This window comes from Pan paniscus, chromosome 1 (genome assembly GCF_029289425.2).
Source record: "Pan paniscus chromosome 1, NHGRI_mPanPan1-v2.0_pri, whole genome shotgun sequence".
Classification (NCBI taxonomy): Eukaryota; Metazoa; Chordata; class Mammalia; order Primates; family Hominidae; genus Pan; species Pan paniscus.
The window spans coordinates 213,701,216-213,718,077 of record NC_073249.2 but is presented as its reverse complement, the minus strand read 5'-3'; the positions used below and the strand labels follow the sequence as shown (position 1 = coordinate 213,718,077).

At 47.5% G+C, this 16,862-nt stretch overlaps 1 protein-coding gene and 1 pseudogene across 1 annotated transcript; both read right to left on the bottom strand.

The window, feature by feature from the left end:
• Nucleotides 1–1,487: 1,487 nt before the first annotated feature.
• Nucleotides 1,488–9,763, bottom strand: LOC134730998 (NADH-ubiquinone oxidoreductase chain 5-like; annotated as a pseudogene).
• Nucleotides 9,764–13,429: 3,666 nt separating this feature from the next.
• Nucleotides 13,430–16,151, bottom strand: LOC129393929 (PRAME family member 8-like). Its single transcript, XM_055098135.2, has 3 exons — nucleotides 15,865–16,151; nucleotides 14,907–15,482; nucleotides 13,430–13,991 (listed from the first exon to the last, which is right to left on the bottom strand). Exons 1-3 carry the CDS (start codon nucleotides 16,149–16,151, stop codon nucleotides 13,430–13,432), a joined length of 1,425 nt encoding a protein of 474 aa, XP_054954110.2.
• Nucleotides 16,152–16,862: the final 711 nt, after the last annotated feature.

Here is a 16,862-nt window from a genome sequence, read left to right as displayed (position 1 = left end):
TTTGCAATGCTATCGCGTGCACACCCCCCAGACGAAAATACCAAATGCATGGAGAGCTCCCGTGACTGGTTAATAGGGTGATAGACCTGTGATCCATCGTGATGTCTTATTTAAGGGGAACGTGTGGGAGACTTTGAATGTTATGGCCCTGAAGTAGGAACCAGATGTCGGATACAGTTCACTTTAGCTACCCCCAGGTGTTATGGGCCCGGAGCGAGGAGAGTAGCACTCTTGTGCGGGATATTGATTTCACGGAGGATGGTGGTCAAGGGACCCCTATCTGAGGGGGGGCATCCGTGGGGGCGAGAAGGGATTTGATTGTGATGTGCTATGTACGGTGTACGGCTGTATGTACTATGCACTGTTAAGGGGGGATGGGTTTGTTGGTATCCGGGGGGGGAAGGGTTGTCTTTGGAGGTGTGTTTTATGTTTGATAGTTGAGGGTTAATTATTGTGCATGCTTGTAAGCATAGGGTGGAGGTTTTAATGTGGAAGTAGGTTTTTATGTATTGTAGGTAGTTAAGTGTTTATAGTGCTGTATAATATTCATGGTGGCTGGCAGTAATGTACGAAATACATAGCGGTTGTTAATGAATGAGCCAATACTTGGGTGGTACTTAAATTTGCTTCCCCATGAAAGAACAGAGAATAGTTTAAATTAGAATCTTAGCTTTGGGTGCTGATGGTGGAGTTAAAGACTTTTTCTCTGATTTGCCCTTGGAAGAAAGTTTTCGTTTCCGGTTTACAAGACCGGTGTATTAGCTTATACTACAAGGGCAGGTTCATTCGAGTATTTTGTTTTCGATTAGGGAGGTAATTGGTATTAGGATTAGAATTGTTGTGAAGTATAATACGGATGCTACTTGTCCGATGGTGATGAAGGGGTAGTTCACTGGTTGCCCTCCGATTCAGGTTAGGATGAGGAGGTCTACGGCTAGGAGTCAGTAAAGCAATTGGCTTAGTGGGCGGAATATTATGCTTTGTTGTTTGGATGTATGGAGGATGGGGATTGCTGCTAGGATGAGGATAGATAGTAGTAGGGCGAGGACACCTCCTAGTTTGTTGGGGATGGATCGGAGAATTGTGTAGGCAAATAGAAAGTACCATTCGGGTTTAATGTGGGGTGGGGTGTTTAGGGGGTTAGCCGGGGTGTAGTTGTCTGGGTCACCTAGGAGGTCTGGCGAGAATAGTGTTAATGTCATTAGGGTGAGGAGAAAAAGGAATAAGCCGAGGATGTCTTTGATTGTATAGTAGGGGTGGAAGGTAATTTTGTCGGAGTGGGAGGTGATTCCTAGGGGGTTATTTGATCCTGTTTCGTGTAAGAATAGGAGATGAAGTGCTGTTAGAGCTGTGATAATGAAGGGCAAGATAAAGTGAAAGGTAAAGAATCGTGTGAGGGTAGGGCTGTCTACTGAGTAGCCTCCTCAGACTCATTGGACCAGGTCTGTTCCGATGTATGGGATGGCGGATAGTAGGTTTGTAATTACTGTGGCTCCTCAGAAAGATATTTGGCCTCATGGGAGGACATAGCCCATAAAGGCTGTTGCTATGGTTGTGAGCAGGAGGATGATGCCAATGTTTCAGGTTTCTAGGTAGAGAAATGAGCCGTAACATAGGCCTCGGCCGATGTGCAGGAAGAGGCAGATGAAAAATATTGAGGCGCCGTTGGCGTGAAGGTAGCGGATGATTCAGCCATAGTTTACGTCTCGGGTGATGTGGGCGATCGATGAGAAGGCGGTTGAGGCGTCTGGTGAGTAGTGTATGGCTAGGAATAATCCTGTGGTGATTTGAAGGATTAGGCAGGCGCCAAGAAGTGAGCCGAAGTTCCATCATGCGGAAATATTGGATGGGGTGGGGAGGTCGATGAATGAGTGGTTAATTAATTTTATTAGTGGGTTAATTTTGCGTGTTGGGGTCACTGGTGTTCTTGTAGTTGAAATACAACGATGGTTTTTCATATCATTGGTCGTGGTTGTAGTCCGTGCGAGAATAATGACATATGCTTTATTTTTATTGAGTGTGGGTTTAGTAATGGGGTTTGTGGGGTTTTCTTCTAAGCCTTCTCCTATTTATGGGGGTTTAGTATTGATTGTTAGTGGTGTGATTGGGTGTATTATTATTTTGAATTATGGGGGAGGTTACATAGGTTTAATGGTTTTTAAAATTTATTTGGGGGGAATAATGGTTGTTTTTGGGTATACTACAGCGATGGCTATTGAGGAGTATCCTGAGGCATGGGGGTCAGGGGTTGAGGTTTTGGTGAGTGTTTTAGTGGGGCTGGCGATGGAGGTAGGATTAGTGTTGTGGGTAAAAGAGTATGATGGGGTGGTGGTTGTGGTAAATTTTAATAGTGTGGGAAGTTGAATAATTTATGAAGGGGAGGGGCCAGGGCTGATTCGGGAGGATCCTATTGGCGCGGGGGCTTTGTATGATTATGGGCGTTGATTAGTAGTAGTTACTGGTTGAACATTGTTTGTTGGTGTATATATTGTAATTGAGATTGCTCGGGGGAATAGGTTATGTGATTAGGAGTAAGGTTAAGATGAGTGGGAAGAAGAAAGAGAGAAAATAAAGTTTGATTATACCTTTTTGGGTTGAGGTGGTAATGGAGGCGGAGACTTGGTATTGTGAGATTGTTTTAGGTAGTAGCTTTTCTAGTCAGGTCAGGTCTAGGAGGAGTAGGGGCAGGTTTTGGCTTGTAAGAAGGCCTAGATAGGGGATTGAGCGGTGTATAATGTTAGGGTAGAATCCGAGTATGTTAGAGAAGTAAAATGTATATAGTGGGGATTTTATTTTGAGCTTGTTGGTTAGGTAATTGAGGTCTAGGGCTGTCAGAAGTCCTAGGGAAGTAACGCCTAGGGCTGTGAGTTTTAAGTAAAGTGGGATTGTCACTTGGGAGGTGGATGTGGGGAGAATGTTGTTGGTAATGAGAAATCCTGCAAATAGGCTTCCAATTGTTAGGCGTTTAATGGGATTTAACAGGGTGGGGTTGTTTTCGTTAATGTTAGTGAGGGTTGGGAAGCGAGGTTGGCCCGTTAGGGTGAAGAGAATTATTCGGGTGCTATAGGCGCTTGTCAGGGAGGTGGCGATGAGAGTAATAGACAGGGCTCAGGCGTTTATGTATGATATGTTTGCGGTTTCGATGATGAGGTCTTTGGAGTAGAAACCTGTGAGGAAGGGTATTCCTGCTAATGCTAGGCTGCCAATGGTGAGGGAGGTTAAGGTGAGGGGTATGGTTTTGAGTAGCTCTCCTATTTTTCGAATATCTTGTTCATTGTTGAGGTTATGGATAATGGATCCGGAGCATATAAATAGTATGGCTTTGAAGAAGGCGTGGGTGCAGATGTGTAGGAATGCTAGGTGTGGTTGGTTGATACCGATTGTGACTACCATGAGTCCTAGTTGGCTTGAAGTGGAGAAGGCTACGATTTTTTTGATGTCATTTTGTGTGAGGGCGCAGACTGCTGCGAACAGGGTAGTGATAGCGCCTAGGCATAGTGTGAGAGTTTGGATTAGTGGGTTATTCTCTGCTAGGGGGTGGAAGCGAATGAGTAGGAAGACTCCTGCTACGACTATGGTGCTTGAGTGGAGTAGGGCTGATACGGGGGTGGGGCCTTCTATGGCTGAGGGGAGTCAGGGGTGAAGGCCTAATTGAGCTGATTTGCCTGCTGCTGCTAGGAGGAAGCCTAGTAGTGGAGTAAGGCTTGGATTAGCACTTAGGAGGGTTATTTGTTGTGGGTCTCATGAGTTGGAGTGTAGGAGAAATCATGCTAGGGCTAGGATGAAACCAGTGTCACCGATACGGTTATATAGGATTGCTTGAATAGCTGCTGTGTTGGCATCTGTTCAGGCGTATCATCAGCTAATGAGTAGAAAGGATATGATTCCTACACCTTCTCAGCCGATGAAGAGCTGGAATAGGTTGTTAGCGGTGACTAGGATTAGTATGGTAATTAGGAAGATAAGTAAGTATTTGAAGAATTGGTTGATGTTTGGGTCTGAGTCTATATATCATAGTGAGAATTCTATGATGGACCATGTAACGAACAGTGCTACGGGTATAAATATTATGGAGAAATAGTCTAGTTTAAAGCTCAGGGAGAGTTGGGTTGTTTGGGTTGTTGCTCAGTGTCAGTTCGAGATAATAACTTCTTGGTCTAGGCATATGAATATTGTTGTGGGGAAAAGGCTAATGATAAAGGTGGACGCGATAATGGATTTTACATAATGGGGATATGAGTCTTTTTTGTTAGGGTTAATGAAGGTGGTGAGGATGGGGGGAATTAAGGAAGTTAGGGCCAAGGTGGTTATAGTAGCATACATGGTTATTACTTTTATTTGGAGTTGCACCAAAATTTTTGGGGCCTAAGACCAACGGATGGCTGTTATCCTTTAAAAGTTGAGAAAGCCATGTTGTTAGACATGGGTGTACGAGTTAGCAGTTCTTATGAGCTTTCTCGGTAAATAAGGGGTCGTGAGCCTCTGTTGTCAGATTCACAATCTGATGTTTTGGTTAAACTATATTTACAGGAGGTGAATCCAGTAATAATATCAGGATTGAGGGATAGAAGGAGGATGGGGGATAGGTGTATAAATATGAGAGTGTTTTCTCGTGTGAATGAGGGTTTTATGCTATTAATGTGATGGGTGAGTGAGCCTCACTGCATTGTGGTAAGCATGTAGAGGGAGTATAGGGCTGTAATCAGTATGTTGAACCCTGTAAGTAGGAGAGTGATATTTGATCAGGAGAATGAGGTTACTAGCACGGAGAGTTCTCCTAGAAGGTTAATGGTGGGGGGTAGGGCGAGGTTGGCGAGGCTTGCTAGAAGTCATCAAAAGGCTATTAGTGGGAGTAGAGTTTGAAGCCCTTGGGAGAGAATTATGATGCGACTGTGGGTACGTTCATAGTTTGAGTTTGCTAGGCAGAATAGTAATGAGGATGTAAGTCCGTGGGCGATTATGAGAATGACTGCGCCGGTGAAGCTTCAGGGGGTTTGGATGAGAATGGCTGTTACTACGAGGGCTATGTGGCTGATTGAAGAGTATGCAATGAGCGATTTTAGGTCTGTTTGTCGTAGGCAGATGGAGCTTGTTATGATTATACCTCATAGGGATAGTATGAGGAAAGGGTAAGCTATATGTTTTGTTAGGGGGTTGAGAATGAGTGTGAGGCGTATTATACCATAGCCACCTAATTTTAAGAGTACTGCAGCAAGTACCATTGATCCGGCAATAGGGGCTTCGACATGGGCTTTAGGGAGTCATAGGTGGAGTCCGTAAAGAGGTATCTTTACCATAAAAGCTATTGTGTACGCTAGTCATATTAAGTTGTTGGCTCAGGTGTTTGATAGTTCTTGGGCGGTAAGAGTGAGTAATAGGATATTTAGCGAGCCTAGGGTGTTGTGGGTGTAGATTAATGCGATGAGTAGGGGGAGGGAGCCTACTAGGGTATAGAATAGGAAGTATGTACCTGCGTTCAGACGTTCTGGTTGGTTACCCCATCGAGTGATGATAGCTAGGGTGGGGATAAGTGTGGTTTCGAAGAAGATATAAAATATAATTAGCTCTGTGGCTGAGAATGTTATAATTAAGGAGATTTGGAGGGAGATTAATATAGAGAGGTAGAGTTTTTTTCGTGATAGTGGTTCGTTGGATAGGTGGCGCTGGCTTGCTATGATTGTGAGGGGTAGAAGTCAGGCAGTTAGTATTAGGAGGGGGGTCGTTAGGGGGTCGGAGGAGAAGGACAGGGAGCAGCTGAATAGGTTGTTGTTGATTTGGTTAAAAAATAGTAGGGGGATGGTGCTAATAATCAGGCTGTGAGTGGTTGTGTTGATTCAAATTACACGTTTTTTAGAGAATCATGTTAGTGGTAGTAATATGATTGTTGGGATGATTAGTTTTAGCATTGGAGTAGGTTTAGGTTATGTACGTAGTCTAGGCCGTATGTGTTAGAGATTGAGACTAGTAGGGCTAGGCCTACTGCTGCTTCGCAGGCGGCAAAGACTAGTATGGTGATAGGTACAATATTGGCTAAGAGGGAGTGGGTATTGAGGGTTATGAGGGTGGCTATGATGAATAGTGATAGTATTATTCCTTCTAGGCATAGTAGGGAAGATATCAGATGTGAGCGGTATACTAGTATTCCTAGAAGTGAGATGGTAAATGCTAGCATAATATTTATATAAATAAGAGGCATTTGGTAAATATGATTATCATAATTTAATGAGTCGAAATCATTCGTTTTATTTAAACTATGTACCAATTCGGCTCAGTCTAACCCCTTTTGTAATCATTCGTAGGCCAGGCTTAGGGCTAGGATAATGATTAATAAGAGGGACGATATGACTATTAGTGGTAGGTTGGTTGTTTGTAGGGCTCATGGCAAGGGCAATAGGAGGGCAATCTCTAGGTCAAATAATAGGAAAGTGATGGCTACTAGGAAAAATTTTATGGAGAAAGGAATGCGGGCGGGGGATATAGGGTCGAAACCACATTCGTAAGGGTTAGATTTTTCTATGTAGCCGTTGAGTTGTGGTAGTCAGAACGTAATAATTATTAGTAGTAGGGCTAGAAGGGTATTGACTATTAAAATTAGGAGGAAGTTTATTACTCTTTTTTGAATGTTGTCAAAACTAGTTAATTGGAAGTTAACGGTACTGCTTATACTAAAAGAGTAAGACCCTCATCAGTAGATGGAGACGTATAGAAATAGTCAGACTACATCTACGAAGTGCCAGTACCAGGCGGCGGCTTCAAAGCCGAAGTGATGTTTGGATGTAAAGTGAAATATTAGTTGGCAGATGAGGCAGATAGTGAGGAAAGTTGATCCAATGATGACGTGGAGTCCGTGGAAGCCTGTGGCTACAAAAAATGTTGAGCCGTAGATGCCATCGGAAATGGTAAAAGGGGATTCGAAGTACTCTGAGGCTTGTAGGAGGGTGAAGTAGAGACCCAGTAAAATCGTAATAAGCAGTGCTTGAATTATTTGGTTTCGGTTATTTTCTATTAAGCTGTGATGGGCTCAAGTAATTGATACTCCTGATGCGAGTAATACAGATGTGTTTAGGAGTGGGACTTCTAGGGGATTTAGTGGGGTGATGCCTGTTGGGGGTCAGTGCCCTCCTAGTTGGGGGGTGGGGGCCAGGCTGGAGTGGTAGAAAGCTCAGAAAAATCCTGCGAAGAAAAAAATTTCTGAGGTAATGAATAGAATTATCCCGTATCGGAGGCCTTTTTGGACGGGTGGTGTGTGATGGCCTTGGTATGTGCTTTCTCGTATTACATCACGTCATCATTGGTATATGGTTAACGTGTTAGTTAGTAGGCCTAGTGCGAGCAGGGTTGTGGAGTAGAAGTGGAATCATATGGCTAGGCCGGAGGTTATTAGAAGGGCTGAGAGGGCCCCTGTTAGGGGCCATGGGCTGGGTTTTACTATATGATAGGCATGTGATTGGTGGGGGAGGTCTGGGAGGTCTGATTAGTCCAGGGGGACTAAGGAAAAGAACAGGGCCCAGAAAGGGAGTGGCCCAGAGGAGCTGATGTGGGCCAGAGTAAGTACAGAGGAGAGAGATGGCAGCAGGGTAGGGGGCCGGGTTATTTGGCTTTCACAGAGCCGCGTCCCTGATAAGCTGTGCACTTGTGTCTGAGATCCTCAAAGGACCTGTGCCTGGATGTGGAGCTGTGAGTTTCTAAGGCCCTTTGATTTCACCCTGGTCTACATGAGGTTCCAGTGGCTGCCCCATCTCACCCCAGGGGCAAAGAGTCAGTCTAGCAGGGAGACATGGGGAGAGAGAGTCAATGGCAAACATCCACCCTGGATGCAAAGACAAGGGACATGTCAGAGGGAGGGAGACTTGGTGTGAGGCCAGGGGAAGGGAGGCACATTGGATATGGTGCAGTTCTGTCTCTGCACTTGCCACAGCCTCATAGGACTGTGAGGATTGATCTTTGCAGGAGGGAATGGGGTAGAATGGGGTCTGGACTGGAGTCCCTGTCATCCAAGTGACCCCATATCTACTCCTGCCAACCAGGTGAAGGTCTTGCTGGATGTAAGTCAAACCAGGACCTATCAGACTGCCTGGCACTTTCTGGTGGATCTAGAAGGAGCACAGTGATCCTCAGTCAAAAAAAATCTTGCATTGTCCCGGGCTGAGGATTTTCAGGTGGTCCTGGAGGGGGAGACTCTGGGGAAAAACCACAGAGAAGATTTTGGCACATTTGACACTATTAACATCCAGTGCCTCCCCTTCCTATTGGCCGGGTGTGGTGGCAGGAGAATTGCTTGAACCCGGGAAGCAGAGGTTGCAGTGAGCTGAGATCACGCCATTGCACTCCAGCCTGGGTGGGCAACAAGAGTGAAACTCTGTCTCAAAAACAAACAAACAAACAAAACAAACAGACAAAAAAATGTGAAACAACAAAAAAAAAAACCTTTGACTGAGTGCCTGCAATGTGCCACCTACTATTCTGGGTGCTACTTAGGATAAACAAGAAGCAAGGCAGCTGCAAAGTGAGCTCAACAGAATACACCTGGCTTGGCAGTGCAGTGCAGATCAGTAAAAAAATGCCTGTGCAGCATAAAATGTGAAGAGACATCTTCTTTGCTTTTCTTTTCTTTCTTCTTCTTTTGAAAGACAGAGCCTTACTCTGTTTCTAAGGCTGGCGTGCAGTGGTGCAATCTCGGCTCAGTGCAGCCTTGGCCTCTCAGGCTGAAATGATCCTGCCATGTCGGTCTTCCAGTTAGCTGGAAATACAGGTGTGTTGCATGGAATATCTTTTTCTACCCCTTCACTTTCAGACTACATGTGTCCTTATAGGTGAAGTGAGTTTCTGGAAAACAGCATATAGTATGGTCTTATTCTTTTACTCATTCAACGACCCTAAGACTTTCACTTGCAGAACTGAGATAAATTGTCTTCATTGTTGTTATTGATAAAGGCTTAGTACTCCCATTTAATTTCTTGTTTTCTGGTTGGTTAGAGACTTCTCTCTTCCATCCTTCCTTTCTTATTGTCTTTCTTTGTGTTTAAGTAATTTTCTCTTATGAAATCCTTGGGATGTGACTTTTCTGGCCAGAAGCCTCTATGGCTGGGGGCACCTTTGCCAGAGTTTTGATGGGGTTCACTGGGTTTGTTCTGCCCACTCAGACTGGTAGACTATGCTTGGCTCATGCTTCAGGCCTGGATCACATGCCTATTAAGGGAGGGTCAGGACTGGAGCAGTGAGGGGTGTGTGAGTGAGCAGGGGGTCTGGCCACTTTGGACAGTCACTGGCTCCCGCAGCAGTGGGGCAGGCAGCTCCAGGTGCCAGCACAGGTGCCAGATTTTTGCAAGGCTGCAAATGAACCAGGCACAGCAAAAGCAGCTTCCATGTTTGTCCCTGGAGTACACAGTGGTGTCTGCTGCTCTTTCCAGGAAAGTCATCTCATCATCTCCACAGCTCTCAGTAGAGAAAAGGCCCCGGAGTGGATTGCTTGTCTCTGCAGGAAAATCATCCAAGAGTGGGTAGTTTCACTCTGCCACTGTTCATCCTGATGTTTTCCCTGAGTCTGGGGCTTTTGGGGCATCATGGGGAAGGAAGTATGTGCTGCTTGGGTCATAGGTAGCCATTGGCAGGCACAGAAAAGGCACCACATATTCCCACTCTGGTCCATAGCACTAGTGGACCAGCCCACGGGCTTCAGGCCCCGCTTGGTCACAAGGTAGAGCCTCACCAGGTACCCTCGTCTTCCCATCCAGGAGTCTGTCTGCCTGCCACCACCACCCATGGCGCCCAGGTCACTTGCATCAAGGAGCATCCAAAGGCCAGCACTGATCTGTCCTCAGCCCCCTCTCAGCCTCCCTCCCATGCTCATCAGGGCCCAAAGCCCAGAGTGTTCAAGACAGCAGGCGGACGGTGCATCAGCACTAACCTGAGCATGCGCACACTCATCTGGGCTGCCACAGCATACATGCTTGACCCCAACCCCGCTCCAAAATTACAGCAGGTGCCAGGAGGGACCACACAGTGGGAGCAGACACCCCCATGCTGCAGGAGAAGGGGAGACCTCCTGAGCCCCCAAGAGTACTGGGGGACCTTGGTTGGAACTGCGACCTGGGCAGCTTCAGTTGTGCCTTTGGAGCTACTGTCCTGCCAACTCGGGAGAGCCAGGACTCCCTCTTGTCCCAGGATCCCATCAGGTTCAAAGTGTATGTAGCCTCAGTTATGCCCTCTCTCTGTGTTTCTCCACAGAGGTGACAGGTGAGATGCAGGTTCACAGCAGCTCTGGCCAACCCTGCAAAAACAAACCCAATGCTTCTGGGTCTGGTTTAATGAGCCCCAACTGCACTCTAGTTAAGAATATTGCAGGCTAACAGCAGGCAGTGAGGAGTGAGTTTGAGGCTTTGTAGAGGCTCCAGACCTGGGAGCGGGTCTCATTAAGCCATGAGAGGGTGTGGGTGGCACAGCTGTCTGCCTCAGGAACATGGGGCACAGGCCTGGCTCACAACCCTGCCAAGGTGGGGTGCCTCCAGGAGTAGACCGTGGTCCCCAGACCCAGCAATTAGGAACGTCAGTCTCCGTGGTCACCCCTGTGGGGGGCAGATCTTGGAAATGCAGCCCCAGGAGGATTAGCACAGAACCTCCCTTTGACACCCAGGAACTTGGCACTGTTAGCAGGGTGGGCACAGTGGCCCCATAGCTGGCCAGGTCATTGAACTAGGTGCCATTTCTGCTTCCCAACAAAGGCCCCTGTAGCTTGATCCCAGCTCTGCCTACCACCTCAAGCCCATCTTCTCCTCGGGGCCCCTCTCTGCCCGTCCCTTTGTGCCTGACTGAGCTGCTCCTTGCAGGTGAAAATGTAAGGAAAAAACAGATGACTGAAGAGAAGTAAAGAATGGGTGGAGATCATTGGCACACCCGTAATCCCAGCACATTGGGAGGCCAAGGTCAGCAGATCACTGAAGCCAGGAGCTCAAGACCAGCCTGGTCAACATGGAAAAACCACCTCTCTACTAAAAATACAAAAAGTAGCATGCTTGGTGGCACTTGCATGCAATTCCAGCTACTAGAGTGGCTGAGGCATGAGAATCACTGGAGCCCCAAAGGATAGGATTGCAGTGAGCCCAGATGGGACCACTGCACTGCAGCCTGGGTGACAAAGCAAGATGTTGTCTTTTATTTATTTATTTTTTTAAAAAAAAGCAAAGAAAAAGAATGGGTGGGAATTAGATGTTTTGCAGCTGAATCTCAATCACAGACAACAGAGTACTTTGATACTTTTCCATCAGTAACTCAATAACTAGAGATTTCTGATGTATAAATCGCTAAAACAAGTCAATCAAATACAGAGGACACCAGAAAGTTTTCATTGACGTTATTTCTGATATTCCTGGGTAACCGTCCCTGCAGGGATAACATTCTCATCACTGTAGAACTTTAGCTTCTCTTTCTGACTCTGTAGGACATGGGTCCCGTAAGGTCTCATTGACTCCACCTCAACATTTTCCTCTAGTCTTGCCCCCTGCTCTTATCTCTTTTCCCTCATACTGAGCACCTGCCTGAAGCAAAGAATTCTCTGCTTCCTGTAAGTTGCATGTGGCCTGGTCACAATCATTCATGCCAGTAATCCTAGCACTCTAGGAGGCCAAGGCAGGAGAATCCCATGTGCCCAGCAGTTTCAGACCAGCTGGGGCAACAGAGCGAAACCCTGTCTCAAATGTTCTTTAATAAAATTTTAGAATTATTAAAAAAGGAAATAAGAAAAAACAAACATAACTTGCACCTACATACTAGATTTTAGTGTCCAAGGGCCTAGAAGAGAACTTTGGATTTCTCTACCCTGCTAGGCACGCCTTCCCTAGCAGCAAAGATGGAGCTCCAGTTCCTCAGACGGTGATGAGCCACAGGAAGGGCAGGGGGTGGGACCAGTGAAGATCCTCTTGGGCTGCCTGACTTCCCTCAGTGTACACACCAGCTCAGCCCGAAGTGGGGTGAAGATCTCCCAATCGACACGAACCAAGGAATTCAAACTCTCCTCAGGGGCAGGATACGTCTCCAGGCTTAACTTGCTCAGCCCACTGGTGTGGTGAGATTGAAGTGTGAAGAATGCTGGGACTTCTATTAGGACGGGAAAAAAAAGAACAAGATGCATGTATTGAGCTCTTACTTTATGCCAGGCCCCATTCCAAGTCCTGGCCGTGCACCGTCTCATTGGGTCCTACGATAGTCTCATAGGGTGGTGGCATCATCATCTTCATTTTACAGGGAAACTGAGCCTCTTGGCTGTTTCGTGCCCAACAGCACCAGCCCCTGAGTCCTCGGCAGGGTTCTACACTTAGGTGCCCTTTGTGTAGGGTCCCTCAGCACAGGTGCGGTCATTAATTACCCACAGGAACTTGATCATCATCCACCCTCTAAGGATGTGTGATTCCTACTACCATGCACTAGTCTTCCTTCACAGGGAGAAAAAGGAGGAGTTAAGAAAAGGTCTTTCATTGATGTTATAGGTATTATATGCCTCCGTAATGTCAGCATTTTGCTAAAAGGGAATTTGGATGTCTTTATTGGCCACAACTACTTTAATTCAGCAAGGGCCGCTACCCACCATGACAGGCATGGGTTAGTGATGCCCTGAGGCTCCTGCTCATACAGTGTGGAGCTCTCCTTCCAGGGCAGGGCCACGCCTTGGGCAGTGAAGTCCTTTCCCAGCACAGGTAACAGTCAGGAACTGAGAGCTCTGAATCCACCCATTGAGAGTGAACAGGGTCTTGGCATTGGGACAGAATGAGGGCACCTGAAGGGGCTTAACTTCAGGGGCTGACACTCACTTTACACTTAGAATGCTTCAGGCCCTGTGTGCATCTCTCATGTGTATTAACCCATTAAATAGGCACAGAGAATAGCAAGAAGGTAACAGATGCACAGAGAGAAGAAAAGAAAAGGAGGGAATTGTTCCAAATGATCAAATTCCATTTTGATGGCTTGATTTCCAGGAGCTGAACCTCATCAGTCACAGACAAATCAGTGCCTTATTAGCTCGATCAGTAACTGGACTTTTTTAGGTTTAAATTGTTTAATTGTTAAGCCATGTTAAGCAATTATGGAGGACACCAGAGAGTTTCCACTCAGTTTCCCTTTATTTCTGACTGTTACTTTACAACCATCTGTGCAGGGGTAACCCTCTCATGTGTCTCTCCTCCCCGATTCTCACTCTAGCAATTCAGATTCCCATTTCTGATTCTCTGGGACACAGGTCTCTAAAGAGCCCATCCACTCCAAGTCAACTTTTCCCCCAGTCCTGCCCCTCCTGCATCCTCATTCCTTTCCCATTCACACTGAGGAGGCATTTGAAACGATGGGTCTGTGCTCCCTTTAACATGCACTCATGGCCTAGGTTTCAGCTGCGAAATGACCAGAAGAAAGCTTGAAATATATCCACCCTGATGGCAGGCATTCAACAGAGGCAGTGACTGGGCTCCAGGTCATAGGAGGCCCTGATGCCACAGCGAGGGCAGGGGACAGTGCAGAGCACAATGATCTTGGGCTGCCTTAAGTCCCTCAGTGTCTTCATCAGCTCAGCCCCAAGTTCAGCAAATCTCCCCCAGCAGAGAGCACCCTGGGTGTCATAACTCTCCAGAGGGGCAGGATACAGCTCCAGGCTTAGCTTGCTCAGCCCGACGGTGTGGCGCAGCAGGTTCTCAAGGGCAGCCATGGAGATGAGGTTCCCACAGAAGCTGAAGGTGCTGAGCTGGGAGCAGCGGCTCAGGACAGGCAGGATGGCGCTGAGTTGGGAATCCATGATACCACAGTCCTCTAAGTCCAGGGTCTGCAGGGTGGCCACAACTTGCTCCAGCACACCTGTGAGGGGCTCAGGGCTGAAATGGGTCAGTGTGACGCCCCTCAGGTCCAGCTCCTTTAATTGACGGATGCTCGGGCACCAAGAGAGATGCTTCAAGTCTGACTCTGACAGCAGGCAGTCGGTCATAACGACCATCTCCAAGGGGGCCTGGAGACACCTGGGAGAGAACAAGAAGGAGTTAGAGGAGAGAGGTGGGGATGACTTCAGGGTGAGAGATGACGCTCTCCATAACCCAGGGCTGCTCTGCTCATCTGAGGATAGTCAGCACCTGGGGTTTGGGAATGGAGACTCTGTTCCTTCAGTGCAGTCCCAATCGAGGCTCAGTCCTTCACCATCACCGAGGTGACTGGATCAAGTCCATGAACTCTAAGGCTCCCTTTCCTCATCTGTCAGGTAGAAAACCACATCTCTGGGCCACAGGGGCCCGATGGAGACACAGGCCTAAATGACAAACCCAGGCAGGATCCTGCAACATCAGCTGGGGTGGCCAGGTTGCAGGGGACCCTGACATGCCTGTACCATCAGCAAACCATCTATCACTTTTACCATTCTTCACTCCTGCTCCCTCGCCCTCTATTCTATCATCATGTATTTCAATACATTAATTACCGACCTGGAGCTCAAAACAGGGTGCTGACAGGGAAACACAGGATTTTGCCTGTTCACTAGGCAGGTGAGGATAGACCTCATATTTTAAAATATAGGAGTGTGATGGGCATTCTCTTCTTTAGTGCCCTCTTCACCTCCCTATTTCCCATCATCTTAACTTAGACACACATCCTCAGGAGGAATTCACAAATGCACTCTCATCAGATCTAAACCCTGCAGTAGCTAGCTTCCTAGCTTGGCACCTTCTCTATAGCATCTAGCCCAGGAGATCCCTCTGACTTTATTGGGATGGTTGTGTGATACCCATATCAGGACAGAGCCACCAACAGGATAATGCATGGATATTCTAGTGTCCCCTCACTCTTACTTCCTCACAGGCTCACAGTGCATACCCACTGGTGTTTACTGTAACAAAGAAAGGCTCTGCTGTGGTCTGAAGAGAAAGCTCACCATCCTTCCTCACCTGAGCAGCTGGTCCAGGTGGCCTTCGAGGAAAGAGACAGAGTGCATAAACAGATTCTGGAAATAGTCCAGCTTGTGGAACTGAGAGGTGAATCGGGCAATGAACTGCCCCTTGTTGTCTGGGGGAATGCGGGCAGATGCATGGATGTTGAAGAGAACAAGTTTGCGGAGATTCCTCATCTGGCCCAGGTAAGGGGCAAACTTGACAAGAATGGACAGCTCCCAGGGGCAGCACACTTCCACCTCCTGGATACAGTCAAGCTCCACCATGTTCAGGACCTCTATGATACTGTGGATGGGCATTCCAAAAACCTGCAGCTCCTTGCAACACACATGCAGTAAGCCTTTTCTCTGCTTGCCCCACTCTAAGAGGTGGGTGAGGCATTCATCCAGTGTCCTGTTCTTGAGACAAAGGTCTATGAACACCATGAATGGCTGCTGCCCGCCTGTCCCTGGACAGTTATCTGCTGTTTGCTTCTGACTCGGAGCCTCCGGGAAGGATGCAGCAGCTCCAGACAATATGTCGCAGAAGTTCTCATCCACATTCCTCAAGTCCAGCACTTGAAGTTTTGACTGCCTGTGGGTAAAGGAGAAGAGAGGCTCCAAACTAAGGCAAGGACCTGAGCTTTTATTTACATCCCAGACATCAGCTGTTCTCCTCTCTGCCACTTTTCCTTCTCTGATTTTGTCCAACCCCTTTGCCCTCCGGATTTTGCCTCATCCCCATTGCCTGTAGCTTTCAGAGCCACTAGAAGAGAAGTTTCTGTTTCCTCAGTGGACCCTGCATGGTGAGCAGTCCTTTCCCAGAGGGGCTGGGCAATGGCCAAGGCCTTCCTGAGCTTCCTCACTGGCACCATCAGAAGCCTCTGGGCCTCCATTGTGCCCCTCCTCCTCCTGAAACAGCTGTCCCTACCCTGGACAAAAGGGCCCTCCCCACCTGGACACCTGGGTCACCTCACCTGGGGCAAACCTCTTGGGTCAGCAGCACATCAACCCCTTCCAGCACAGATTTTAACGACTCCAGATGAGGCGACTTCATCAGGGACCCTAGAGGGAGGCAGGTGAAAGGCCAGGCCTGCACCATCGTTTTCAGGGTTTCACAGCGTCTCCTGCTGAAGGCTTCCATGAACAGTGTGGGGAAGAGCTCCCTGGGCAGCTCCTCCACGGTGGAGATGGCCAAGGCCTGGTCCCTCAGCAGCCTCTGCCTTGCCAGCTCCAGGAGTCTGGGTGGGGCCCTGATGCTCATCTTGATGAATCTGCAAGGGAAAACTCTAGAGGACAAATCCAGAGAAAAGGCATCACTCTAAGGCCAAATACGATCACCTCATCTTCTCCTATTGCTAATCTCATTGCTCTGGTGGAGGTGGAAAAGCCCTCAATTCCCCCCAATTCCATTCTGCACTTGGTGGCCACAAATCTGTACCTGTGCCCCTGCGACTACCACAAAGAATGTCTTCCAAACACCAAGGAGGGGACGAGGTGGCCAGTGGCCCATTAATTTCTATGCATTGCTCCACTGAAACTCAGGATTACTGGGATCTGTCACTCAGGATCCTGAAAGCTAAGCTCCACCTTTTTGAGGGAAATTTTTTTGCTACTTACCACCCAAAAACAATGAGAATGACTGTCCTGTGGCCCCACACAGCCTGCATTCTCAGTTTACACAATTAGCATGCTTGGGGAAGACTAAAGTGACTCCCTAAAATCAATGCCATTTGTTTTTATTTTGAAAAATTATAAGAGAAACTATAAAAGCAGTGTGGCAGTATTCTAGAGCACTTGGAAGGTGCGGATGGAAACACTAAGTCTCAGATGAAGGATCCAATACACATCCCTTCCACATACTCACAATCACCCACTTAGGGACAGAGTCTAAGGGCAGAGATAAATCCCATGTTCAGAACAAGACTCGAGAAAATCACAATATCACCAAGTGTGTGAACTCTAGCTGAAGGGC